General features: G+C 36.9%; 1 protein-coding gene across 1 annotated transcript; it reads right to left on the bottom strand.

The window, feature by feature from the left end:
* On the bottom strand, positions 1–26,771 carry DENND6A (DENN domain containing 6A). The gene is made up of 20 exons (XM_074836188.1): positions 26,568–26,771; positions 23,937–23,975; positions 23,800–23,842; positions 20,274–20,386; positions 19,190–19,270; positions 18,711–18,816; positions 17,483–17,562; positions 15,907–15,969; positions 15,192–15,247; positions 14,725–14,847; positions 14,456–14,551; positions 11,114–11,208; positions 9,257–9,322; positions 9,098–9,162; positions 8,405–8,494; positions 4,780–4,833; positions 4,584–4,693; positions 3,887–3,989; positions 2,365–2,439; positions 1–1,888 (listed from the first exon to the last, which is right to left on the bottom strand). Exons 1-20 carry the CDS (start codon positions 26,754–26,756, stop codon positions 1,757–1,759), a joined length of 1,779 nt encoding a protein of 592 aa, XP_074692289.1. The 5' UTR covers positions 26,757–26,771; the 3' UTR covers positions 1–1,756.
* Positions 26,772–26,954: the final 183 nt, after the last annotated feature.

The following is a 26,954-nucleotide window of genomic DNA, read 5'->3' as shown; positions in this document are numbered from 1 at the left end:
TAATTAAAAACCCTTTATTTTCTTTTACAAAAATACATATTTGCAGTCATGTGATAGTTATCATAGTAGTTACCAGTTTACATGGTTTTAAGAAACTATACAGTGCTCCAGGTTAAATATTTAAGATGATTTAGTATAAGAACAGCCACTTACTAACTTCTGGATCAGAAATGCTATTCATCAGGGTGTGCAAAAAAAAAAAATAATCGCAAGTTAGAAATTAATGCTGAAGTGGTGTAGTTTAAGTAACATAATGAGACATTAAACTTCTGGTCATGAGTAATTGTATACAAACCATAACAGTATTAAAATACATTATTTTCATAAAAATACCATTGTGACACTTTATATCTAAATAAGACATTTTTAGAAAGATGGTATGAAATATTTATCATAAAAAGCATATTCTTATAACAGGATTATGTTGTAAGTTTTTACAAATTCTATCCAAGCACTTAAAAGCAGAAGTTTTTTTTATAACTGTGATTCACTTGTCATATAAAAGCATATGCCGTGTGTACACTGTAGCATTAAGTTTATTCTACTTGAAATTCAAAGTACAACACTGCATGTGGAGCAGCCGAGTTCTTATATACCACTGAAACTTGTTCAAGAAGATAAACATCACATTCTTGTTGCTTAATACGCAAGAGGAAATTACTCTTTATGCATGTCTGCTATATGCATATACTGAGAATAATTTCATGCTACAATCTTTTCTTGCCACAGTTTGACCTTTCCATAGGCTTTTTTCAGCTGAAGACAACATCATCTTCCTCCAGCCCCATCACCTCCTCAAACACCCTACTGGTATAAGTAAAAAAAATAAAGTAAAAAAAATAATTATAACCGGAGCTAACTGCCATCATCTCCAACTGAAACAGATTGGTATCAGCTAACTCTACTGAAATCACTGATTTTAAAATCCGTATTAGAACACCAATGTGTTTATTTCCTGTGATGAATACTGCATGCTTACATTTACAGTAGTGATCCACTTTAAATCCTGAATGTCAGTAGTTTAAAACCACCAATTAGTATACCATTACTTTATATTTAAGGCATGTGAGTAAGAGCACCCTAATTAACTGACATTGAATGGAAGAGACTTCTCTTCAGGAAATTTTTGTCAGCTGCCTTCTCTTCTTTAAAGATGCTAAATTTATATGGTTTTGGAAAGATGGTAAGAAGGACAAAGGAAGAAAGTTAGGAACTGATCTGATTATTTCAGCTGTCCCTGAAACACTTTTGAAAGCAATGATTTAACAGTAAAATGCCTCAATTATAATGTATTCTGACCATGTCACATAATGTCAGTTGGACTTATCACTAGAAAAAAACTAAAAGAAAAATAAGAAGAAAAGCAATCAGATACTACATCAACAGGACAGTACAGGATCAATATTGCTTACCCCTGAGTTAACAGGATTGGGTATAGCAGCACCAATTGGAAAACATTCTGCAATGCCAGCACTGCACTGTGGTCCCATACCGTGTTATAGTTTCATATGCCCACAGATTTATTTTTTTTAAGAGCACTTATTTCAAACATCATTAGACACTGGAATTCCTTTAGTTGCATTGGTATTTAAGTGGAAAAAACAGTGAAAATAGTATAGTGGGCTATACTATTAGTACAATCCATTTGTAGTGTTAATATACTGTTTAGAGCTGTGTTCCCAACTTGGTAAGCCACTGTCTTCTGTGAAACTACATTTGCCTTTTTGTTTTCTGCACAAAAAAAGCCCAGTAGAAATCATGTTGTGCCAGTTTTGAGCAATATGTCCTGTAAGTCATCTGGAAGTGCTAGTATAATATCATTGATGTGTGTTTCCAGCTTTTTCAGTGTGTCAGTTTTCACAGGAAGATGTTCTCTGTCAGCCTGCAACTGCAAAGGTACAATAAAATACGATTTCTACTAAAATATGCAAGTAAAAAATGCAACACATTATTGAATCTGGAAAATGAATTCCTCATTTGCCAATTGAATAGGAATTTGGACAATAGCAGGTTTCCTCAATAACCACACAACAGCATGAGCTAACACTGATCTGGACTTTCAGTAATTACAAGAGAGTTTGGTTTTCTTTTTCACTGAGGATTCAGCCTTTCTACCCCTCAGGTCAGTCACAAAGTTCCAACTAATTTTTAAAAAACCAAGATCAGTGCAATGCTTCCAACATAGCTGGACGATGCTGGGAAGCTAGCTAACTTTTCAGTCATAGCTGAAATGAACTGGTTTTGTTTTAAAAATCTGAATGATTGAAAGAATATTTTCATTTATGTACTTGTAAACACAACTATATAATACTTTCATCTAGTTAAGTCACGCAAATTTGAGCCATGTTCAATTCAGTTACTTACCAGTTTATTCTTTAACTTTAAGACAAGATCCACCGTCTCTACTTCAGTATGCTTCTGACTCCAGAAAACCAAGTTCTAAAAGAATAAGATTAAGCATTGAAATATTTAGGGCAACATATATCATTTTCAGAAGTAATATTAATTTAACACCTACTGTTTATAATGGGTCTTCTTTTCCTTACTCTCATGCCATTTACTAAACTCATTTTACTCATGTACTGTCTCTACTGTGAACCGCAAAATCTGCTTTATTTGCATGTTTGCCCAGGACTTAACATAACAGGAGACTAACACACAAACTCAATACAGACAAATACAAAAAAAATTTTTAAAAAAATGCCAAACAGACTTAGTTTCAAAAATAGCATCTACAATGCAAAATGGCAGTGAATGTTTACCAAATCAGACCTGCCAGCACAATGAAATATTAAAATAGTGCCAGGCAACACTTCTTGTTTCTAGGGCATTAAAGGAGATTGCATAGTTGATAACTAGTAAAATATACTCATTAAGTGCATTTTCTTATGGAGGTTGTGTTCCTCTACCCCTTTCCTATTCACTTAAAGACATTTGCTCATGTACAGAAAGATGTTAACACTTGGATCAAAAGAAAAAGCTAATAAGGAGCAGAATCAGTAATAAATTTGTGACACATTTCCTTTTCTTTGCAATAAGCTAGTGTCAGATATAGTTGGATAGATTCTAGGTGACGTAATGACCTAGCTATTGCCCTGCAAATTATCTGGGCTGCTCTATTTGAACAATTTATCTGGGTTGCTACAACATGCTGTTTGGGAATTGACAAGGCAAGGAATAAAAATCAATGGCTTTTTTAAAATAACTAGTGCAATTTTTTGTTTGGTTTAAACCTGTGGTGTTGACTTACTTTTTTTTGTTCTTCCTATTCCCTCTTTAGCTGTACCATCTCTTCTCCTCTTGTGATACCTTTATCAGTTGTTTGGACTCAAATTACACTGATACTCACTTCAGCTTACAACGCAAGATCATTTATGTGGCATTTTGTTATATAGCAATAAACAGATTTCACTTCTCAGCTTCCAATTACTATGGATCAGTTGTAGGCTTATTTCCTATCCATATCTAATCAGTTGTCGATTTTCTATGGTACTCCCTGAGTATACCTTCAAAGCTACAAACTATATCACAACTAAAACTGTGTTGTCAAATGAAATGCCAAGGAAGGAAGCTGAATGAAATAACGTTATCAAATAAGAGAAAAAAAATATTTTTTGGGGTGTGTCTTATTCAATTTCAAAATACACAACAAAAAAGTACTAAAGATACATTTTACCAACAACAGTTGTTATAACAAGTTCTCTTTTGCTATTAGTTCTAGCTTTTAATTGGTTAACAAAATCATGTTTTGCTAGATCAGACTTGACAAAATTGTCAACATTTTTATGTTCAACCAATGAAAACAGCAGGAATAAAACTGACTTGAGGAAGAATATGTTTTTATTACAAGATGATAAGTATAATCATAAGCACACATTTTTCTAACCTCATTACAGAGTGCTTCTAAATGAAGGGCCTCCAACTTCTGTGTCATTTCTTTCTGCCGGCTCCTAAACCAACCATCGAAGTTTGGTGATTTTAAAAAATGCCTGGTAAAACACCAAAGCAAAATACATTTTGTATTTTAATTACAATTTTGATAAAACTGTTTTCTATGTCATCAAATGTAAAGTAATTATGTTTGAGGTTGAAGAAGATATTAGGACCCTTTCTCTGTTTACTTTCAAAAAAATGTTATATTCTTAAGCGGAGTATAACAGGTGCTTCTATTAATCAAGACAAAGATTGAGAAAATGATGTAAAGAAAAGGTGTCTGAAATAAAGTAAAGATCAGTAATTTTGTCAGGAAAAGAGCAAACCTCAGTTCATAATATCCTCATTTTTATCTTTGTGTTTGATTGGAAGGAGAAATCAAGTTAGAACCAGAAATAAACCTACAAATACTGGTATACAGAGACCTGTACTGTTAGTAGCATCTTATGAAAACCATTAACAGGTTACAGAGAAACAGATTTAAGTGAGTAAACTATACTAAGCACTATCAATTCCTATTAAAGCATATATTTAAGAAGTAAGTCTTATTCAAATCAATACTGGTAAGTCTGCTCAGGAAAAGAGCATTCGTATTACTGATCTGTCTTCATTTATATAATTTAATTTTTTATGCTGATGAAAGAAATGACCTGTAAAGTCCTATCCAGTCTCCTTTTAAACCTGATGTGAGCTGTGGTCCTGCTTTTTCCAGTGTCTTCATGAAGTCATCTTGGCTAAACTGCCTAAGCTGTGGTGGACTCTATGGAAAGAAAAAATATCATTAGCATGCCATAACTGTTTTCTCTAATCACCAATTTCCAGCCCATTTGAATTGTATTTCCTTACCTTCCATGGTGATATGCACTTTTGCAAAGGCATTAGGCTTGCCACATAACGTTCCTAGGGAAAGGAAAAAGAAACGTTGTTTGTATAACCAGTATTAAAGATATACAGTCCACGTGTATGTTTACTTATCACTTGTGACCACAGCATTTTCTCTTCTAAGTATTGGTATAGGGTGGGGTCATGCATATTTACCACATGAGAGCATAAGGAGCTTATCTAATACCATTTGTATTTCCCAACTACAGAACTTTATGTCAGCAAGGTTCAAGAAGGACAGGAGGGAAAGGAGGAGAGGAAACAAACATATACATGGAATATATATATCCTGAACTCCAGCCACTAACAAATAATCTCTCTTTCTTTGGTGATAGACCACAGGTACATCCGTATCATCGGTGATTCCAAACAGTAATCCCCCTTTGTATCAAGTATTTGGAAGTGACTTTCAGAGTCCCTCATACAAATATTAAATATAGAACCTACAAAATGCTGTGTCAGCTGTGAGCATCTCTGCAGTAGCAATTCTTGGCAAAGGCATAGCTAGAGCCCCCGCAGGCTATCTACTGTATGAGTAGTGGAGACATTTCTCAGCAAGGCCACTGCTGAAGCTTAAGGTCTGATGACAGGACGCAGCTCCGCCTTGCCAATTCACACAAGCACATCGATAAAGCTGCTATACATTTTGAACGTGTTTGTACACGAATGGCCACACATTTTGATCTGCCAACATAATCAGCTTTGATAACATTATGAAAAGTCTAGTTCTATCTTTTGAAGAAACAGATGACCTCCCCATATACTTCTCTTGTGGCAGAGAACGTAAAGGGTTATGTTACCCTGTAAACTAAGATACGTGACAGAAAACATACTAAGTTTTTCATTTGAAGTGAAAGTTTGAGCAAAAGAGGGGAGGAATGCCAGGGAAGGGTTTTAGGTTCACCTTACATGTCCATCCTATCTCAAGAGAACAGGAGAGAAGGACAAGTTTTGAGGAAAAACTCCTCTAATCATTAACACTGAAAGACAAATGAGTTTCTAGGGATGTTCCAGTTCTTGCAGACAGAAATTGGACCTGATCATGCATGCTCTAAAATGATGAAAAGTTCAGGTCATCCACAAAAGTATTCAGGGAGCTCAGAATGGGACAGCTGATATGTAAACATCCTATGCCTGAGGTAGCACTTCCCAATTTTAACCACTTGCCCAGAAATGACTTAACTTTGCCCAGAACTTTTTGGGTTGGTGAAGTTCATCATTACTTGGACTTCATACCTCCAAATGCTAGGTAAGAGTGTATGAGAACTATTTATCATTATCCTCATGTACAAGTTAGAAAGCAAATCCAGTAGCCCCTGCTACATGGTATTGGCCATTAGCATTTCCTGACAGGAAATGAGGCAGAGGTAAAGCTGAGTTTCATATTAATCCTTTTGCCAGTTCTAGACACTCTGCATCTAACTATAGAGACATTGCCCTTTTCTCAAAATCTCTTGTAACTTTTGTTTATACTTGACATAGGTGTCAGATTTGAAAATCCTGCAAATACTACAGTAATCTGAGGAAACAGCTGCCTTGAGGCCATAAAACAACTGCCCAGGGAGGTCTGAATGCTGAAATTTGTCTACTGCAGGTAATCCAATGGCAAAAACCTTCCAAAATCCACAAACAAAGAAAACCAGAACAAAACCCAAACAGTCTACCTTTGGAGAAACACATTGTTCTCTGAAAATCAGATAGAATATAGGTAAAAATGGAGTTGCAAAGATAAGTGAGTCTGCAAAGAAGTAAGAGAAGTAAATTAATTGCCTGGAGGACAAGCACTGAAATGCTCTGCCTGGACAAGGCAGATGAAAGGAACCGAGATGTGCTAGATACAGTTTCTCATGCCATGCATAACAGCAGTGAGTGCATAAATATGACCAGAAAAGGGAAAACTTCTCTAAACTTTAATGATTTGCATGGAAAAGCACTACCACTAGAAGACAGAATAAATATTTAAGGAAAAAAAATAAGCCAGTATAATTTACCAGTTGAATTGGTTGATCTTTCACATAATAATCAAAAATTACCTTGTAGTATCCACTCAGCTATCACAGCAAATACTAATTTGTATACACTTACAGAGCTCTTCTCATTACAAAGCACCTCCTTCCAACTCTACCTTTGCAATACTGACATTTCTCAAGGTCAAGGGAAACACCCTGACACTTAAAAGGGAAAACCAAACAAACTTCAACAGTGGACAGGGGTTCCAAGTGTTGAGGAAGGATTAAAGAAATTTCCTTCTTATTCCATGTTAAAATATAGCACACAGAGTTTTGCTTTGCACAAATGCTACACAATAAATTGCAAGTAAACATCTGAAAATGCTGTCTAGCAACACATGCAAAGAAGCATTCCTTTTTGAGATGTGAACATTTTGTCTAGGTATGTGTTTCATTTCTGACATTAAGCTACGGCCTTCATAATTTTTATGCTAATTAAAGAATTGTAAGACTATAGTATTTTAGAAAAGTCAAGACATAGCTTAATGGCTAATTTCTGTAGCTCAAATATTATTCACAGAATCACAAAATGGTTCAGGTTGGAAGGGACATCTGGAGGTCATCTGGTCCAACTCCGCTCCTTTCCCCACTGTTCAGTCATACCTGCAGGCTCCCCAGGACTATGCCCAGACAGTTTTTCTAATATCTTCAAGGATGGAGACTCCACAATCTCTCTGGGCAACCTGTGTGCCAGTGCTCAGTCATCCTCACAGTAAAGAAGTGTTTCCTGACGGCTGACAGACTCTCCTGTGTTTCAATTTGTGCCCATTGCCTCTCATTCCATCACTGGGCACCACTGAAAGGAGCCTGGATCCATCTTCTTTATATCCTCCCTTCAGATTTACATACATTGATGAGATCCCCCCAAACCTTCTCTTCCCTAGGCCAAACAGTCCCAGCTCTGTCAGCCTTTCCTCATATATGAAAGATGCCCCAGTCCCTCAATCACTTTAGTGGCCCCTCACTGGTTTCTCCAGTACTTCCATCTCCCTCTGGCACCGGGGAGCCCAGAACTGGACATGATACTCCAGGAGTGGCCTCACCAGTGCTGAACAGAGGGGAAGGATCACTTCCCTCAACCTGCTGGCAACACCCCTCCTAATGCAGCCCAGAACACTGTTGGCCTTCTGTGCTTCAAGGGCACATCACTGGCTGATGTTCAACTTCATGTCTATTAGGACCCCCAGATCGTTTTCTGCACAGCTGCCTTCCAGCCTGGTGCCTCCCAGTACATACCGCTGCATCGGTTTATTCCTCCCCAGGTGCAGGACTGCACTTCTCTTTGCTGAGCTGCATGAGGTTCCTGTCAGCCCATTTCTCCAGCCTGCTGAGGTCCCTCTGAAGAGCAGCATGACCCCCTGGTATATCAGCTGCTCTTCCCAGTTTTGCACCATTAGCAAACTTGCTGAGGCTACACACTGCCCAATCATTCAGATCAGTAATGAAGATGCGGAACAGTACTGGACCCAGTGTTGACCCCAGGGGTACACTGCTAGTTACTGGACTTACTCAGTCAGGCTAATGCCAAAAAAGCTACTCCATATTACATATGTAAAAAACCCATTAGTCTAAGAACTCACTAATGGAATAATGAAACTTTCTGTCAATTCCAAAAAATATCGCCGAAGAATCACACTCTGTGCTTCTGTAGGTCGTTTCTGTTGCACACCCTTAAAAAAAGAAATAAAATACCACAATAAGTCTGTTACCTCAAAGTATGTAAGTAGCTATGGGGGTTTTTTAATGAATATTTATTCCAGTGTTTCTGTATTCATTTGCCATAAGCCTACACGTAGCACCCCCTTCCCTGAACCATGAAAGCCATACCGTCAAGTCCTTTTGCACAGATATTCATCCCTTCAATTGCTGATTTTTTATTTTCATGTAAAGAAATTAAAGGGGAAAAAAATTCTATAAACAAACTTGTGCAAATCAGTTAAAGTTTGGAAACTGATTCTTACACAGGAGATTTCTAGACCGAAGGGTCTAGACTGGGATGGCAGAGGGTAGAAAACCTGAAACAGATGAACGGATCATCACTTCAATTCTCTAGATTCTTGAGCTACATTCTTCAGTTCTACCATTCATGTTACTAACAAATCAGCAGCCCTTCTACAATGAAGATGTATATCTATCTATGCAGTTATGAACTGGGGCAAAGGAATCAGAGTTCAGCTTCACTTCAGTTACGTAGACAGAGCTCAGCCTTAAATGAAAACACTGTACGACAGTACACAAAACATTTTCCATTAAGAAGAGATTTGCAGTATTACCTTTTGTAACTGTTTAACGATTTCTTCATCTTTGTTCAAGTATGGCTTGTAAGAGGTATAAACACCTAAAGAAAAAAAGCAGCATATAGCCAAAGGAAAAATGGGGTATGATTTTTAAAATTAAAATACCGTTAACTGAACTGTGAAGCAACTTATTACCAGGTTTGGAGTCCAAAGTTTTTAGGTTCTTCAGTTTTTTCACTTTCACCTGCTTTGGAACTTCACCTGGCAAAACATTTAAAGGAACCTTACTTGAAATCTCCCTCTCTATTATTAGATACTACAGTTGATGTGCTATACATTTCACTGATTTTTAGAAACAGATACTTTCATTTAGAAGACGGTCTAATATTGTAAGAAGCATTCGAAACATCAACAAGCATCCAACTATGTCCAGAAACATCCAGTAAGCATGAACAACAGCATACAGGCTTTTCATTTTATAAGGGTTCCCTGTTGAAAAGAAAAAACCCAACAAAACCAAACCAAAACAATGAAAAGATGACCTTCTGAATCAAAGCAGCCAAAGAAAAAAACTGACTATAAAGCAGTGAATGACTGTTTCATTAACTTCAAATTTTGTTCCTTCTTCCTTTGTTCCCCTTAGGGTAAATGTTTTCAAGAAAAAATCTTTAGTACCTTGGCCAAAATAAAAACTGTACACAAGAAATTAAAACAGTAGTCGTGGATTAAGTGTCGTAAGAAAATTAATTTAAGTCTCCTTTTTCCTTAGGCCAAGCTAAGTTTTTTCGTTTTGTTTTTCAAATATACCCTTCTCCAGCCAGAAGACCCTAAGCCCTGTTAACAGTCTTGCAGCCCCAGCAGAACCTTCCTCTTGAATCTAGTTGGATGCTCGACTTCAGAAAATAGTATAAACTGCTATTGAAGCTGCAGAATGAGGAAACAAGGGGAAAAACACCCCAGCACCCCCAAAAAACACCCCAAACCACAAGCCCTCTCTTTGTCCCTAAAAAAATAAAATTTAATTTTTTAAAGGCAGGTCAGACAGATATATCTTCAGAACTTCCTGACAAAGCATTTCACATAGCTGCATCAAAACTTGTAGAATTTCATGCTTAAAACTGTGTATCAAATTTGAAGGCAACCTGTATATATGCCTTTGCAGATGTTTAATAGTTTAAATAAGATTCTATTTTCCAAACGTTAACAACGCAGCAGCTAGCTAACTCCTCCCCACAGCCCCGCAAACCCCCACAGGTATTCTGAAGCATAGACAGGCATGATATGTTAAGTAAAGCAAAACCTTGCCTAATTATATTGAACACAGTACACAATCCTTAATTAACTCGGTGTATTTAGAAATTGAATGTAACTTATTCTACAAAAATGAATTCCATGGTGTATTATCCTAACTGGATATTTATGCATTCCTGCTTTCAGAACAGAACAGTGAACCTGTCACAGCAAACAGCTACATTCAGGAATTTCATATAATAATTAGAGTACTGCTGTACTTTATTACAGGCTAGCACTGACATGTTATTCAAAGATTACATTAAAACTCTACTCAATCATGTAAGGAAATCATCCAACTTGAACAATTAATAGTTACTGGAATATTGCTAGATTAGAAATATATTATCAAAATACTGTCTACAAACAACTTGTTATATTATTCTAACATTCAAAGTTAGCTTTCACATAGGCCTTATTATCTGTGCACTTGCTGTGATTGATTTACTACATTCTACTCATCCTAAAATTAATATCAGTAATAAATAATGTTTCACATTTTAATAATTTATTGGTAGAAATACAAAAACAGGGTTATGTGAAAGGTAAAACATTATTACTAACGAGCATTACCACCTTTTGCATTTAATATACTAGATTTGGCAGTACAAGACATACAGTACTCAAGAGCCTAATTTCACTTGACAGATTTACATCCATGAGGATCTGGTTAGTATTAAACTAGATCACACATGTTTGTAAATAAATAAGCACACAGTTAGATCTTGTCACACAGGATTGTAGAAAATATTTGTACTTTACCTGGAAGTTTAATATCTCCAATTCGGATAATGTGAGGCCAGTGCTGAAGTGTTTTAGCAAAAAAAGGATTTGTCACCCCTAGAATGACAGATGGTCTAGAAAAATAATAAAAGTGTTTAAAATATGACAGTAAGAGGTTCTGTCTTTATGAATACAAAAGGTCAACTTTAATTGCTAACTTGAAATTATTTTCCTTTTGTATTTAAGAGTTACATTTTAAGTTGCATGTAAGAGCACAGTATGTTTATCAAAGTTTTTACGTTTTAGAAAATAGCAAGACAGATGTATCTTAGAATCCAAATGGTAGTGGAGAATAAAAGTGACATCACCTGCTTAGACTCTTGGCTAAATTCTGCCCGTTTGCAATGAGAACAGGCTATTATCTGAATTATTATATGATTATTTTTCTTTAATGAGCAGGAATCTGACCCATATTTGAAAAACAAATTGCTACTTTTCAAGGTTTGATTATAACAAACGCCCAGTTCTTGGACGTGCACATCAATGTGACTGCTATTTGCATAAGACTTCTCAGTAGAGCTACTGCTCAGATGACATGATTAAGACACACGTAATATCCTACTTCCTTTTCAACACTTTAACGTTCTTTGTCAAAAAGCAGTTATCAAGTACAAGCACATTAATAGCATTGTGCCCAAGCTCACTAACTATCAGATTTTTCTGTCTACTCTGTGCTTAGACTCTGCCTTCAAGGATGCATAGGGGCACCCAGAGAACAAGAGGCAGTAAGAGCACAGGGCTGTTGCTACAGCATAGGCCTGGACAATCTGGGATTTACAGCACTAATATGATGAAATATCAACGTATTTTTCAGTATAGTGCCTGCCATCCATTGTACAGCCAAACGTTAGCTAAGGAGAGAGTATAACTGCAAGTCTCATTGGAACTGCCATATTAAAAAGAGGTTATCATCACTTCTTCCCATTAAACATCCCAAATTTTAACCCTTCCCTTAAGTTTCCTGTATCTCAAGGCAAGGTGGGGAGCAAAAACAACAAGCAATCTTTCTTTAAATTTTTATTCAATTCTTCCAGCTATATCATGATGGCAACTGGGCATCAATTCCTGTGTGAACCTACAAACATTTCTGACTTTCATTCCTCCCTCCACTTGCTAATTATAACTATATATATATATATAAAACCTCATTAGGCATTCACAGACAGGACAAGTATCACACAGCTCTGTAGCCTAGTATAATGTCTGGGCTATGGAAATAGCAATTTTCATCTCTGCATTCCATCTTATAGAATGAGCAGCACCAATTTCTCAGAAGTCTTTGCTTGCTTGTCACTGACTCAACCTTCACCAGAAAAATCACTTCTTCCTAGTCGTACTGCTGTTCAGGTATGCTCGCCTGAAAACATTTTATTCCAGGTATTATATATTCTTCCCCACTCATTTGAATTCAGTTTCATTATTTTTTGCTCTTTCTATAATCCTGTTAAAATTCATTTGCATTATTGATTTAAATTCCTTGTGATTTACAAATATTGTTCATGATTTTTCAGTGTTATCATACATGATTTACAATCTCTCTTCCAAAATGGTAAAGACCAGTGTCCATAAAAAGGTCTCAACAGATTCCTTTGTTGGACTCTGAAAAATCAATTTATGACATTTTCTCTTATGTTCTTTCCATGGTCATGTAATAAGACTCAATCTAAGGAACAAACTGAGGCTCAAAAGAACCCAAACAGGCATTCTCCTTCTCCTTAGGAATGGAACAAGTCTAACCTAACTTCACTCAAGTATTAAATCTTCTCATGCCTATTTTGTGAGAACCAAAAAGCAAGTTTCACACAGAATTGGTCTGGACCAATGTACATAAATTGACATTCTTGTACTAACTGGAGAGTTAAAGAGTCAGGGTTAAAGTCAAGTAAGGCTTCATTTATACACACGCACAAAAATAATAATTCTCCAAGTCAAGATAAAGTGGTAGTAAATCATGAGGAATCTTGTTTCACTGCTACTGGTGACATAACAGCAAGACTTGGTAAGCTACTTGGTCACTTTTAGGAGCCTTGATCTATCATATCTACCAGAACCAATCCTGATTTCAAACCACTGAAGTAATTTCTGAAAAGGCAGGATAAATCAGAACATCAAGATGAAAAATGGCCCCTTGCTCCCCTCTCACTAAAGATAATAAAATACACAGAATCTGCATCATCTGGATTCCTCCCCTTCTTAGAGCCACTGCTTTAAAATCCTAATTTCAATCTTCCCAATTTTTTTGTTTTCTGTAAGAAAGCCAGAGCAATTCTAGCTCTATTTCAAATACTAACGCACATACTGAATAACCTTTCTATTTTGCTACAGAGGAACAGATGCAATTTTTAAACATGGGTTATTAAAGTTTAACTGAATTCTTCCTGGAATTATTTTTAGAAAGTAAATTACATACTGCATAACCATTCCCACGGAATACAATCTGAAACACAGTGCTTATGTTTGTATGTTTTCCCACTGCTGTATCTCTGGCAATACTTTCGTTGAGAGGAAAAATACAGTAAAAAAAACAATGAAACAAACAAAAAACCCAAACCAACAAACACTCCCTGTTCAGACATTAGAAAAAATTTATTTACAACATCGGTGAATCTAACACAGGCACTCCATTCCCAAATCAAACTGCATTTAAATAACATATAACAAGAAATATTGGAGGTGTATGCTTTCAAAATAAAATTAGGATTTAAAAAAAAATAAGGAGAAAAGTGTGAAACTGCTTTAAGGACAAACAGAATTGTTTTTGTAGACTCATGCTCTTAAAAAAAGAATCTTCATTTCTACTAAATTTGTTAGAAAAATGTTGTAAATAATTCAAAGAGATATTTACTTTTTAAATTGTCTCAACTAGGACACAGACTGGATTAACTTTACAAAACAGCTGTATGGATGTTGAACTCTAGAAGTCACTTTGTTTATTAATTGCTTAAAAATAAAAACAATTACAGAACAATTTCCCAAGACTCTACCATGGAGCTGGTGTTGCACAGACAAACCCTTATAGAAAAGCAAAACTTACCTTGCTTCTATATTTGCAGTTTTACTTTTTCTACACACAAGTATTCTATCAAGTTCAAATGTAGTTTAATTATGACATTGTTTCATAACTTCTTTATCTTATCTAACTGGAAAGAAAACTTAAAACTGCTAATTACTGCACTCCGTAAGATAAATCTTATAAATAAGGAGTCTAAAAGTAATTCTCTAGTGATAGAAATTCAGAATAGTTAAGCAGTATCTTAAAACAAATTTATGGTTATGAGTGGTTTTGAGCAACACCTTCACAGCAAAGTTTGATCTACTTACGGTGCTTGTGTGCGAGTTGTATATTCTTTGAATTCACTGTCATGTATAGTAAAGTACGGCCTGAAATCACTGCAGTACTTCAGCGGTGAAATACAGCTGGAAGGTAGAAAGAAGAGAAGCTGCTTGTATGTGTACAGTGCAAAATCTCATTAAAGAAACAAGCAAATCTAAAATTTGTAATGCTTTGTTATATTCAGATCAAATGAAGTTGCACTCAACTGCAATCTACAATGACTCAGGTACTAGTCAGGAAGCTCCACTACATTTACCTAACAAGTGCCAACACGGTTTCTGAAGATTCTGATGGTGATGGTGCCATCACGACAAGTGGTTCTCCTAGCAGTACTAGTTCCCAAAGCATCTGAATGTGAAAGAACACTGGACAGAAACACCTAAAACCAGATTGAGGTATTTTAATACACTTAATATAACCAGAAGAAATACGTATTTGATCATTAAATATTACTGCAAACTTCCTTTTTATCTAGTTCTTAATAATTTGACAAATATAAAATACTCTTGTAAAAACGCAACATTTAATGAACTTCCCCATTTATAGCAGTTTCAGCCTGAATGTTGTGTGAATTGCCTTTTAGCCAGCTTTACAGAGAAAGAATATTAAAAACAACACTGATAAATCTTAGCTTGCAAGCTATGAGATATGTGTCATGGAACCATCATAAATCTTTGACTTGTGGAAATTCACAACTAGGAATAAGTCAGTCCAAACTCCTACCTGAAAAGATCTACTTCATGAACAGTTGGTAAAGCCATGGAGATCTGAGCATCTGCCTAAAAGACATCGCAATGCTTGGTTTTTTAGTCATCAGAATACCTAGGTATTAAATGAAATAGTTTCCCTTAAATGCTTACAGACAGTAGATGGTATATACCCTAATTATTTACCACTACTGTACTACTGCAGTATGTACTACATTATCTCCACAAGTAACTATTTTTGTGTGCTAAAAGCAAGATTTCCCCCAACATACACACCACTTTCAGGCATGCAACTTTCATCCAGAAAAGATATAAAATACTGAAGCAGTTTTAAACAACAGTCTTGCAGTACAGGAAGGTACAGATTTGTTTTATATCCATGCTCTATGGCTAAAGATTTTTTTATTAGGTTTTCATCCTCAAAAAAACGCTAGTTTAGTACAGTTTCACTGATTAAAAGGATGTTCAAGTTCAGTAATTTTGTCAGCCAATGATCTTCTTCCAGAAGCTGGACAACCCTCTTCTAAAGTACTTGGAGTTAATTGGGTTAGAATACCTCTAAGAAAGGACTCTAGTCTCCTCCACTCAAAGTTTCAAACACTGTGGGGATTTTATTATCATCAAAGTATATGAGAATTTGCTACCAATCTTTTACAAACAAGGTTAAAGTAAAAGAATGAAAGCAGGTATTTATCTTGGGGTCATATACAATAGAAGTATCTAATCTCTACCTGATGCATATTCTGTACTACTGGTGTTGTTCCAGGCTTGTCACGATATGTTGGAATCCGCAACTTTGAAAGAAAAAGAAAGATTTTTTTTTTTCCTGGTATTGAATTCAGCAGAGACTTAAAATGCTGACTTAGAGACAAGATTAACATTTAAAGAGGGTATACTACAGTATGATGCTTAATTTCCTCTACAGAACATGCACATAACAATGAATACGTAGCTGAAGACTACAAATCATTACTACAGGAATGAATATGCAATACTATGTAGTACTACATAGCAAATGGAGTATTAAAATATGAAAATTATACTTCAGTTAAAAAAGACTATTGATAACATTAGTCACAACTATTACAACAATTTCAAGAAAAATACGTTTAAATGTTGGAGAGAATGATCTGAAATAAGGTTATGGGGTTTTAAGGTGGTACAGGATTACTCTTAGAAAAAACCCTCTCAAAAAACATCAGACATAATAGTGAGTATTAGGTAGAATTCAAATAGACTGAACAACATAAACATATTTTTCTGACCTCACAGTCTGCATCTCTAAGTCCTGAGTACTACAAATTTAGTCATACTGGAAGCTGGTGTGCACAAATGGATGTAACTTATACACAATTAAAACTGACTGCCCAAGCAGTGTAAAAAAACCAGGGATAATATCACAGACGACAGTAATTATGGCTTTACTCAGCTTAGGACCACAATTTCAACCCTCACGGATAAGAATTACTGATGAGATAAATGCAGGCAATACCCAAACAAGACATATCTGACACTCGTCATTATCATCCAGCATCCAGAACACCGTTTTATTAAATTTGTGCTTTCAGAACAGCTTCAGAAACTTCTTCCTCTCCCTGGTGATGTAGATGCATCTAGCCATAAACTTGAGAGTATCTGCTATGAATGTCTTCTGACTGCAACCCCTGGATCCATCAAATCCATTTAACTGCATTTCATATGGAGATGCTATGGCTCCCAGAGGACCAGTTCTTAGCCACCTTTTAATCTCCAAAGTTCCTCCCCCTGCACTAGATACTACTTCTTCAATAGCTTTCTTCAGAAGCATTTCACTTTCATTGAAAATTATCAACAGACCAAGAAATTAATTTCTGGTGCATAGGCCAAAAATGATTCTTACTTGTCAAACTTCAGGAACAAGAATTATTTTCATCAATATATTTAATTTGCTTGACTGGAACTTAATTCTCAGTATTTTGAAGTGTTACTTAATGTTTGATTTGACAAATATATTTAGCATTAAAGTCTCCTAGAATGCATATTCCAGAAGGATAATATAGACACTGCAATTTGTAGCTGTATTAAAACATTGCTTTTTTAATATCTACAAAAATTACATGTTAACCTATGCACCATAAACGATCCTCCCCTCCTCAACCCAATCAAGGAACCTAAGAAAAGATCTCCCAGACCTCCACTGAGTGGAGTATACATCTATTCCTGTTCTGAAGTACGAGACAATGAAAACAGGGCAGAGTACAGTGAGTGCCTATACAGTAAATGGAGGGGAAAACACCCTCAGAGAAAAATAAGTGCAGGAGTATTTACCTTCATTATAATACCCATAATAGGCAAATGCAGTATTTTCCCTGGAATTGGTGGTGGCCAACGATCGACATCGTTACAAACTTAAAGAAAAAAAAGGTATAATTTATAACTAGTTCATATATGCTCTAACCCATGATACTGTAATCACCTTTGTGCACATGGCAATTTGACATTAGTGCTGATAGCCCACAACAGTTCTACTTACGTCTTGATCACTCTAAACTCTAAAGAAGTTTCACAGCCTTTTTGACATTCATGTATTATTTCATCAGAACTATAAAGTTTTTCCTTTAAAGAAAACAGTATCCTCGTCTTCCATTTTTGTAGCAACTAGACATGCAATTAGTTGAAGAAATGTTTTATGAGAAGCCATGAAACTACATATCAAGAAACTTTGAAAAGAACACAGACATTGATGTACATTAGCTACTGCAGAACAGATAAACACAAGTAGTTAGGGAAAAATCTAGCTTTCTAGTTTGGCTAGAAAGTTTTTCAGCATTTTGTTGTAAACAATTATGAATATCATTACTAACTCTAGTAGTCTCTGCAGAGCTTATTTTGTTCGTAATACAACCTGTCAAAAAATCTGTTCATCAACAGGTGATTAAAAAAATACAATTCCTTCATCAAGAATGATTTCCACAAATTGCTGCTCAAAGACATAAATGTATAGTGCAGACACAGTACAAAGAACACAGCACTTCTAAGCAAAGACCAAGTAACTTTCCCATTTGGCCCTCTCTGGCTGCTAAAGTTCTACAGTAAGGCAGACGCACCTGATATCAATGCTTTTTCCCTTTGGTCACCAAAAAAACCCCAACCAAATTTAAAAAAACCCAAAACAAACAAACAAACAAAAAAACCCACACAAAAACCCATCACGCAAGATGACATTTCTACAGTTCCCTATCAGAATCCCCAAAGGACTCAATGTGTGAAGAGTGCAAAGTAAAGATTGGCATCAGCTCTTTGTGCTGAACAGCTGGTCCTGAAACGTACAAAACCCTAAATGTTTTTTAGAGGGGATCTGCGACTCCCCCATGGAGGATCCAAAATTAGATTAGCTCTGTTCAATGATCTAGAAATCAAGCAAACCTGCTAACATTTCAACCCTCTACCATGCAAGAAGACAGAAACATAAACTAGAATGTGACAGTGTTGTTATTTCTCCAAAAGAAGTTTGTGGTACTATAAGAGCTCTTCCAAGACATAATAGTAACACTACCTGCTTCCAAGAAAGCTTCACTTTTTTCAAAATATTCTGGTGCTATTTGCTTAAGCATGGTGCGGAAGAGATGGACATAAGGTAGCTTGCTGATGAGGACCAGTGACTGAAATAAAGAGTAACAAAACAAAAACATAATTTTAAGTTAGCCCTTTCCCTCGGTTCTACTGCAGTTCTTCTGTTATCCTCAGAGAATGTCAAGCATGAGTTTTCTCAGACATGCAAGCCAACCACACATTTGACTACAGGCAACTGCAAACAAACTCCTCCCAAAAGTTTCCAACTTTTTGTTTTTAAACACAAAAAAAAAATTCTGCTCTAACAGAGCAGCTGGAACATAGCATAGCTGATGTAAAATTAGACCAATTTACTATAAATCAACAATTAATTTAGTTGAGAGATACTCTTCCTGCTCCTCTGAGGTCACTGAAAAATTTTTAATTTCCAAATTAATATTTTCCTAAAAGAACAGAAATTACCTTCTGGAAATACCCTCTTTTTAATGATTTGTCTCGAACTTGTCTGAAATATACATAGCCATAGTAATATGCTGTATCTTTCTGCAAAAGAAAGGAAAGAATTCAATACAGCAACCTGATACTGTCCTTCTTTCTGAAGCACTTGATATGCACTTTAAAAGCTTATTTCCCTGCAAGCTCAAAAGTTGATTAGATACAATAAACTAGAAGGATTACTCTGTTTATTTGCATTATTTTTTTAATAAGCACTTCAAAGAGAAAACACCAGTATTTGGAAACAGCTGTGCTTTCTGGCTTTACTATTTTTATATCTACATTCTCCTGACACAACATGAAAGCAAAAAATAGAATGAACTTCCCGAGGAATAAATCAATGCTCATAATTTTGCAAAGTAGCACTAAAAAGATTTTAGCAGTTAAAAACCTTAAAGCCCTGACTTGAAAAAGATAAAAAATAGTCTTTCAATGTATTAGTTTTAGAAAACATTCTTGGAATATTAAGGAAGCATGTTCTCGCATTTCAAAGATAAAGCATCATCTTCATCCTTCCTACAGAGAGGAATTCAAGTATTTGACACAATCAGATCTAAACTGAGTTTGAGAGTCAGATTCCCACTAACATAGTTAAAGGCCTCAATATTCCATAAGGACATGCTGATAAGCTTTCTGGCCACTATCTCTTTTATGTAACTGCTCCATCTTCAAGAAATGAAGAGTGGAAACAGAAAGAGACACCTCAACTTTTTTTTTTCTTTTTTAAGTTATAAAGCACTTCAGATTTCCAAAAAAGTAATGGCTTTCACAACTTGATCTACAGGTTTCTAGTCAGTGACAAAATAGGTCTGGTCTTCCATTTAATTGCTTACAGGCTAGAACCCATAGTAATAAAACTTAAAGAACAGTTAACAGAACTAATTATTAGTTAATTATTACGATAATGACATGCTATAGAAAACATTTACTGAGCTTTGTCTTCTAGGACATCCAATTCAGATTTCGTTTTTCAAGCATTAAATTTAAGCGTGAAGACCCATAAATTAACATTACCCAGAAGAAATTAACTTCATTTTTTCTTATTTCCAACCTTTAAGTAAACTGGTAGATCTCTATCCAATTGGTCCAGAAAACAACACAATGAGACTTTCCTTCCAGGAGACCGTCGAAATCTAAAACAAAACTGTGTGTCCCCAAGACAACCTACATAGGGGGAAAAGATAAACAACAAATAGACAGTAGTCTGAGTTTGAGCCTTGGTTAACATGAGGACTTGTCTACAGCCAAAGAGGTGTAATAGTTTTGATTCATTTATCTTGCACTGCTATTGTGACCATTTTTGTATTTATATTTTTATAAGTGAACAATTTGGCATCTTTGGCAACAATAAATACCCTACCTTCAAGAAGGAAAAAAAAGTCACTGCCTCACAGTGAGTTTATCAGACTGTCATGTCCTTAAACAGCTCTACTAATAGCTGTCCTCCTACTGCTCTTACACATTTTATTGGTTGGCCTGTATAGTTCTGATCATCTTAACCACATGACATTTCTCTGTTGAATGACTGCACTTAGTCTTTTTTTACCACCAAACAGTTCATACATAAGTCACACCGTAGGAGTGTATTATGCTGATCTCTTACAACTCCATGTGCAGGCCTAGGACTTAGTATTTTTGAAAGTCGCAAAACCAACTGCAGAAACCTATGTGAAACTGAGTACTCTCAAGAAGTGAAGCTTCCCTTCATTTGCATCAAAATTGATTTCTGAAATAAAAACGTACCTAAGTATATCGACTATCTGCAGTCTGAAAAAAAATTTGGGCTAATTTTGTATCAGATATCAAAGAAGCTTTCTCCAGGTGGAACATGAGAACTGCAGTATCAGAACTTGTATCACTGATACTCTTGTGGCTGTGCTGTTGCCATTACAAACATCTGCTGTTAAAACAGAAGCAGCTCCAAAAAACCTTTAGTTCAAGTAGAAGCTATATAAACTGAACAGAATGTGCTGCTCACGGGAACAGTGGTAACGGGGACTGCTAGAACCTTAAGAACATGCAGGTACATTACTCGTTCTAGTAAACCTGTAAAAAAGAGTCCCTTTGGAATGCAGTCAATTGAAAGACAACCTCCTGAGCATTGCCAACCCGTGGTAAGCAGACTGTCTTGACGCTTACAATGTAAACGTTCATGTAGGTGACTATAAAGACCAATCTACTACTAAACTTACAGCTACTGTTATAGCAATAAGCTTCTGGCTGGCAGAGGACACTTGCTTCTTCATATTGGATCTAACTGCTTCATTAGCACTTTGCTCTTACAGCTCTTGGACATAACTTGCAAAGACCTCCAGAAAAAAAAACACGAAGTCACTACTGATCATCTGAACTTTTCACAGCCGTCCTGTCTTACATCAGCCAGTGCTGAGTGACTAAACAGTACTGCAGAGCTCCATTCTTCAGACTTAAAAGCTCAGGATCATTTTCTTCTCTTTCAGTCCCATACATATTGCTACAGCAACCACAGACAGCGCAAAGCCTCAGTCAAATTCACTGGCTGTGCAACTGGCAGTGTGGACTAATACCGGCATGTTCAGAGATGCAGGTCTGAGTCTTGGAACCCCTTGACATTGCAGCAGGAAACCCACAATGCACCAAGACAAAGCCAAAAGTAGTGAAACACTGTATGACGGGATAACCATCCAGTTCAAACAGGTAACTAAAGCAAGTACTTAGCAATATGGATCCAACCGTAACAAGAAAAAACACAGCACATGCCAATAACACAGCACTAAATATTTGCTCCAAGGTTTCATAGCTAGTTCCCTTCATCCAAAGCAAAAACCCAAACTAATATAAAAAAGCTATACACAGAAGACCTAAAAGCAAATTACCCCTAATCATTAACATGTTGAAATATCATTCAGTATATGATGGCTTCTTATTTAACAAGCTCTTCCGGCATGTAGAATTTGACAGGATTGGTAAACATCTATTCTTTCTTCAACTGTCCATGCAGAAAAGACAAAAGCATTATTTTACAGATGACTCTATGAGGGAACATAGCTTGAAAACCCCAAAAAGTGTCATCTAGTACCTTATTAAATCCATTTTCCCCCCTAAATTCATAGCCACTAGAATCCCTAGAATATCTATTTGTAGTTGCAAAAGAAAAAAAAAGCTGAATTAGTCTTTTGAAGCATGAAAACCTAGGAAAGACTGACCTCAAATTTAGCTGCAAGCGAAAAGCTTCCTTCACTGCTATATTACACAAAGCTTTTCTTTTTATGTTACAGTCTACAACAAGAAAAATAAATTCTAACAGATAGCATACACTCCCAGCTAATTTCTAAAACGCAGGTTCTACGTAGGTAATCCCTCTACATCATTTGAAACTTCAGCCTACCAAGAACAATCACGAACCTAAAGGTTCTTAATATGGACATTCTAAAAAGCAAAAAGATGGGATTTTTCTTCCTGCTGAAAGTAAACCCTCCTTACATATACCTATTCTGCCTAAAATAACTTTACTACCACTCTTATTTGAAAAAAAACAAAAAACCCAAAAAATCTGCTTTTGTTCCTGACGTGTTATTTTGTACCTTCAACACATCTGAAGGTTGGACAGATTTATAACATTAATGAGAGTAATAAGAAGATACAGTTAACTCATCTTCTCTTTCAATAATAGAAAGCAGCTCCTCCTCTATTTACATACAGGCCATCAAGAACAGAGAAAATACCTTAATTTTAATGACATTAAGACAAAGGGGAAAAATTAGCCAAGATATTTTGTAAAATTACGTAAGAAAGAGCTCTCACACATACTAAAAGCACACACCTGCATCACCCCATACCAGAGCTGTTATGCTGCAGAGCAACCAACAGCACAAAGTAAGAGCAGTTATAGGGACAAGTCTGTTACTAAAGGTTTTGACTTCTGTAAAGAAATAAACGTGAAAGGAAGTGTCTGTACTTCTGCCATATCTTTTTTCCAGGTGGTCCAAGTCATCAGCCACATGCTTTCAATTTCTCTTTGGCAGCAGAACAGAAGTTTAGATTAAAGAAGAATTTAGCAAGCAGGACCACACACAGCAACACAATCATCAAGAATAGAGAAGATATAAGATAGCCTTGGTTTTCCCTTCACAACTGTTCTTTCTAAATGCTTTTGAATTTAAGTCAGCTTCACTGTTATGAATTTAGAACACATACATTCATTCCTTTATGAGAAGAGGGTTCCATATCCCTTTCATTTGCTTTATCAAACTCTTCAAATCCTGTGCCTACGCTCCTCTTTACAATGACAGTATTATTTTGTTTAAAAGCAAGATTAGCAAAGTATTCTGTAATGTCTGCATGTGTGTCATCTAGAAGGTCTTCCACATTCACAATCCCAATATTTCACTTACATAAAATAAAAAAGAATTCTCAGACCTTACTGCAATACAATTACAGTTTTATATTTAACCTTATTTGCAATTTTTCTGTACTGTAATATTAAGATATTCATATAAGTATTTAATCTAAACCCATTAATATATACTGTCAAATTTTATCTTAGTCCAACAACTTAGTCCAACAACAGACAACTACAGAGTGAAGGAAGCACTTACCTGAATTAGAATCTGGAAAAGACAAATAGCAAATATTGGTTTTCTAAAGGGTGGGGAAAAGAAAAGAGAGCCGTTATAGTTCCTGAAATTACTAAACTTAAAACAAATTATATACTTATACAGCAACCATGACTTACCTCTTTATCTGTGAGTTTTGAATGTGGAGGATATATTACCTACAGGAAAAGAGTATTATTTTATTTGAAATAAACTGGGTATAAGCAGTAAGCTTCTATTAAATATTTTTATGATACAACCCTCAAATACCTGCCTAGCTTTAGGCTATTTTCAACATTAAGCTAGTAATATTATGTCTCTGCTCTTAATTTTCATATGCTTTTAAGCTAACTTGATCATCCATCTTTACAAGGTATTTTGGATGCCAGTTGGGAGACCATACAGATACATTAAAAAATTCAGAGTACTTGAGATTTTTGGTGCAACAAGTCTCAAAGGAGACCAAGATTATATCCTTTAGATTTAACTTGTACATATGAAATGCAGTAGATGATTCCATAGAAAGCCAACATGTTACTGTCTGAAATCTCTTGCAATGGATAGTTAGGTGGGAATAATCAAAATTCAGTCACTAAAGACCCTCTACATTAATACTGACTCTTGGAGGATGAACATTGGCCCCAAATGAGAGCTGAGAACTGTGAAAGCTCAAGTAATACACTCACAAAGTCACGGCTTTTGTACTGACAGAAAAAAAAGTAAATTTATTTAATATGTTTTTACAATGCAGAAATCAAAACCAATGCAACACAATGTAAGATATGGAAGCACCATCATTTAAGAAAACTGGGATGTACAAAATCAGTGATCATGCAAGTGAGAATAGAATGTACAGGAAAGAGAACAAACCTGAGATACTTAAGTTTCAACGAAAAAGTTCCTGAAAAAAAAACCCCAAAACTACTGAAATGGGTGGTGAGCTTGTAAGCAAAGGAAATTAAACAGAAATTCAAAGATTATGTTCCAAAGACGGTTTCATGGCTTCAGTAGATGGGAACTTCTCCAAGAACAGAAGTTCAACGCAAGAACACTAACTTAGTCTAGTATCCTCCTGTCACCATACTGCCAACATCCAGTTACCTAATTTAATCTTGTTCAACAAAATGTAAGTAAATGCATTTCCTGATAATGTAACCCTATCCCACTCTATAGAAAACAACAAATATAACCACTGGTTGGTCTCTGACTAAGCAGGTTTTCTGTCCCCTGGCAACAAAGTCTCCATTTCTCTTTCCCTCAGTCTTCTATCCAATGATACTAATAGTACATTGCACAGCTGGACATAACTAAAGCTAAAAGGAGACATACGAGTGGAATACCTGCACACTGCACTTGGTAAACCTATCATCATCTTTTTTTAATCTCTTAACATTTTCCTATGCTATTTTATGCGAAGCGATACACTCAAATAGAACTCAGCAGCTGAATGATCCACATCTTGTCAGATGACTGGAGTAGACCAAACTTGAGTTCATATTCCTGTTCCTCACTTGTCAGTGTATCTTCCCAGAATTCTAATCAAAACTAAAAGTTAATTACTCTTCCTGCAGCAACGTAACTGAAAAAACTCAATCCTTAGTTATGTAGACATTTTAAGTTTCATTTTACACATCCATTCAACTAAAATTGATGGGACTGTTAACAGGGTTGTTAGCATACTGGACAGAGGCTACTCTGTGCTTCCCTCAGCCACCGAGCACATTAGCTGCTTAAATCAACAGATTATGCAGAAATACTTGTCTTTGTTGTTAACAACACCTTACAACATCAAGCGAATACAACTTAGATAATTAGCACAGTATGATGGGTTTTTATTTGCATTTTTCTTGCAGCCAAGAAAGCATATCAATTATGTTTTAAATACTGTAATAGCTACCTTGGTTGAATTGTATATGCTAGCACCAATTTAACAACAACAACAAAAAAAGAAGACACTTTGCCCTACACACCACTGTTTGCTGCACAGTCATATGGTGAATATGGTAAACCAGGATGTGAAACTGATCCAAATGATAATTCTTCTTTTCAGTTTATTTTTCAGCCCCATCAGTTCCCCAGTGCAGTTCCATATGCAAGTTCATACATCTTTGCCTGTTGCTCAAAATGGCAAAGAGCAACGGGGAGTTAAAAAAACCCGCAGTTTATGGCAGCACCACTAACGCATCATCACAGTCTGACATTCCTTTAATGGTGCAAGGAAAATGCTTCAAACGTTTAGAGATTTGCACACCTCAGCGATCTGGAGAAAACCGTTAATTACGAAGACTACTTGCGTCCTCATTATTACTAAACTCCTTAACATCTAGATGCCATGGAAATTAGTGCTATTCGTACATAAAGAAAGATGATGCATTTAACACAAATCTTGGCACGAGATGAAAACCGTTCACGAAGGCACACTGACATGACAACCAGCATAATGAAAACAGTTGCTTGAAAATAATTAAACTCACCTCAGGCTCCGTGACAGCTGTCGCTGTTTTGCCCACAGAGCTCTCCCTCCCGCTCGCTCCGCCAGACTCGCTGCAGCGCGCTCCCTCCCGCAGCGGGATTTTGCACAATCACATTTCTCTCACAACGCCGCCGAGCTTCCCCCGCCGCCGGGCAACACCGGCACCAGAGGAAGTGCCCGATTCCGGCGGGGCCCCGCGGCGGAGCCGCCCGCCGCCGGAGGGAGCGGTGCCCACAAACCCACCGAGGCGCGCCCCGCCGAAGCCCGGCGGCCACCGCGCGCCCGCCGCCTCACGTACCTCCACGGCCTGGCCCAGCTCCAGGTCGAAGCCCACCACACACACGCAGTGCAGCCAGGCCGAGAAACGGTCCCAGGGCAGCAGCGACAGGCACCGCTCCGGCCCATCCGGCTCCGCCAGCGCTGCCGCCGCCACCGCGTCCTCCCCGGCCTCGACGGCGCCGCTCGGGCTCCGCTCCCGCAGCGACATGGCGGTGCCGGCCCCGCGCCGCCCGGCCCCCGCCGCGGGGAGTCACGTGACCGCGGGGCCCCGCCCCCTCCGCGCTCCCTCGGGGAGCGGAGCCGCCCGAAGTGGGAGAGTCCACGCGGGCCCCAGCGGAGAGGGGCCGGGCAGCGCCGACCATCGCTGCGGGGCCGGGGGGGGGGGTGGTGTATGCGCAGAGCTCCC

Source organism: Strix aluco, chromosome 11 (assembly GCF_031877795.1).
Source record: "Strix aluco isolate bStrAlu1 chromosome 11, bStrAlu1.hap1, whole genome shotgun sequence".
NCBI classification, from domain to species: domain Eukaryota; kingdom Metazoa; phylum Chordata; class Aves; order Strigiformes; family Strigidae; genus Strix; species Strix aluco.
This window is presented reverse-complemented; position numbering and strand designations above follow the sequence as displayed.

Coding starts and splice junctions, on each gene's coding strand:
- DENND6A (XM_074836188.1), bottom strand. CDS start 26,756: ATGTCGCTGCGGGAGCGGAGCCCGAGCGGCGCCGTCGAGGCCGGGGAG. Junction 23,843..23,936: donor CAAAACTCACAGATAAAGAG/GTAAGTCATGGT, acceptor CCCACCCTTTAG/AAAACCAATATTTGCTATTT. Junction 1,889..2,364: donor TAAAGTTAAAGAATAAACTG/GTAAGTAACTGA, acceptor GTACCTTTGCAG/TTGCAGGCTGACAGAGAACA.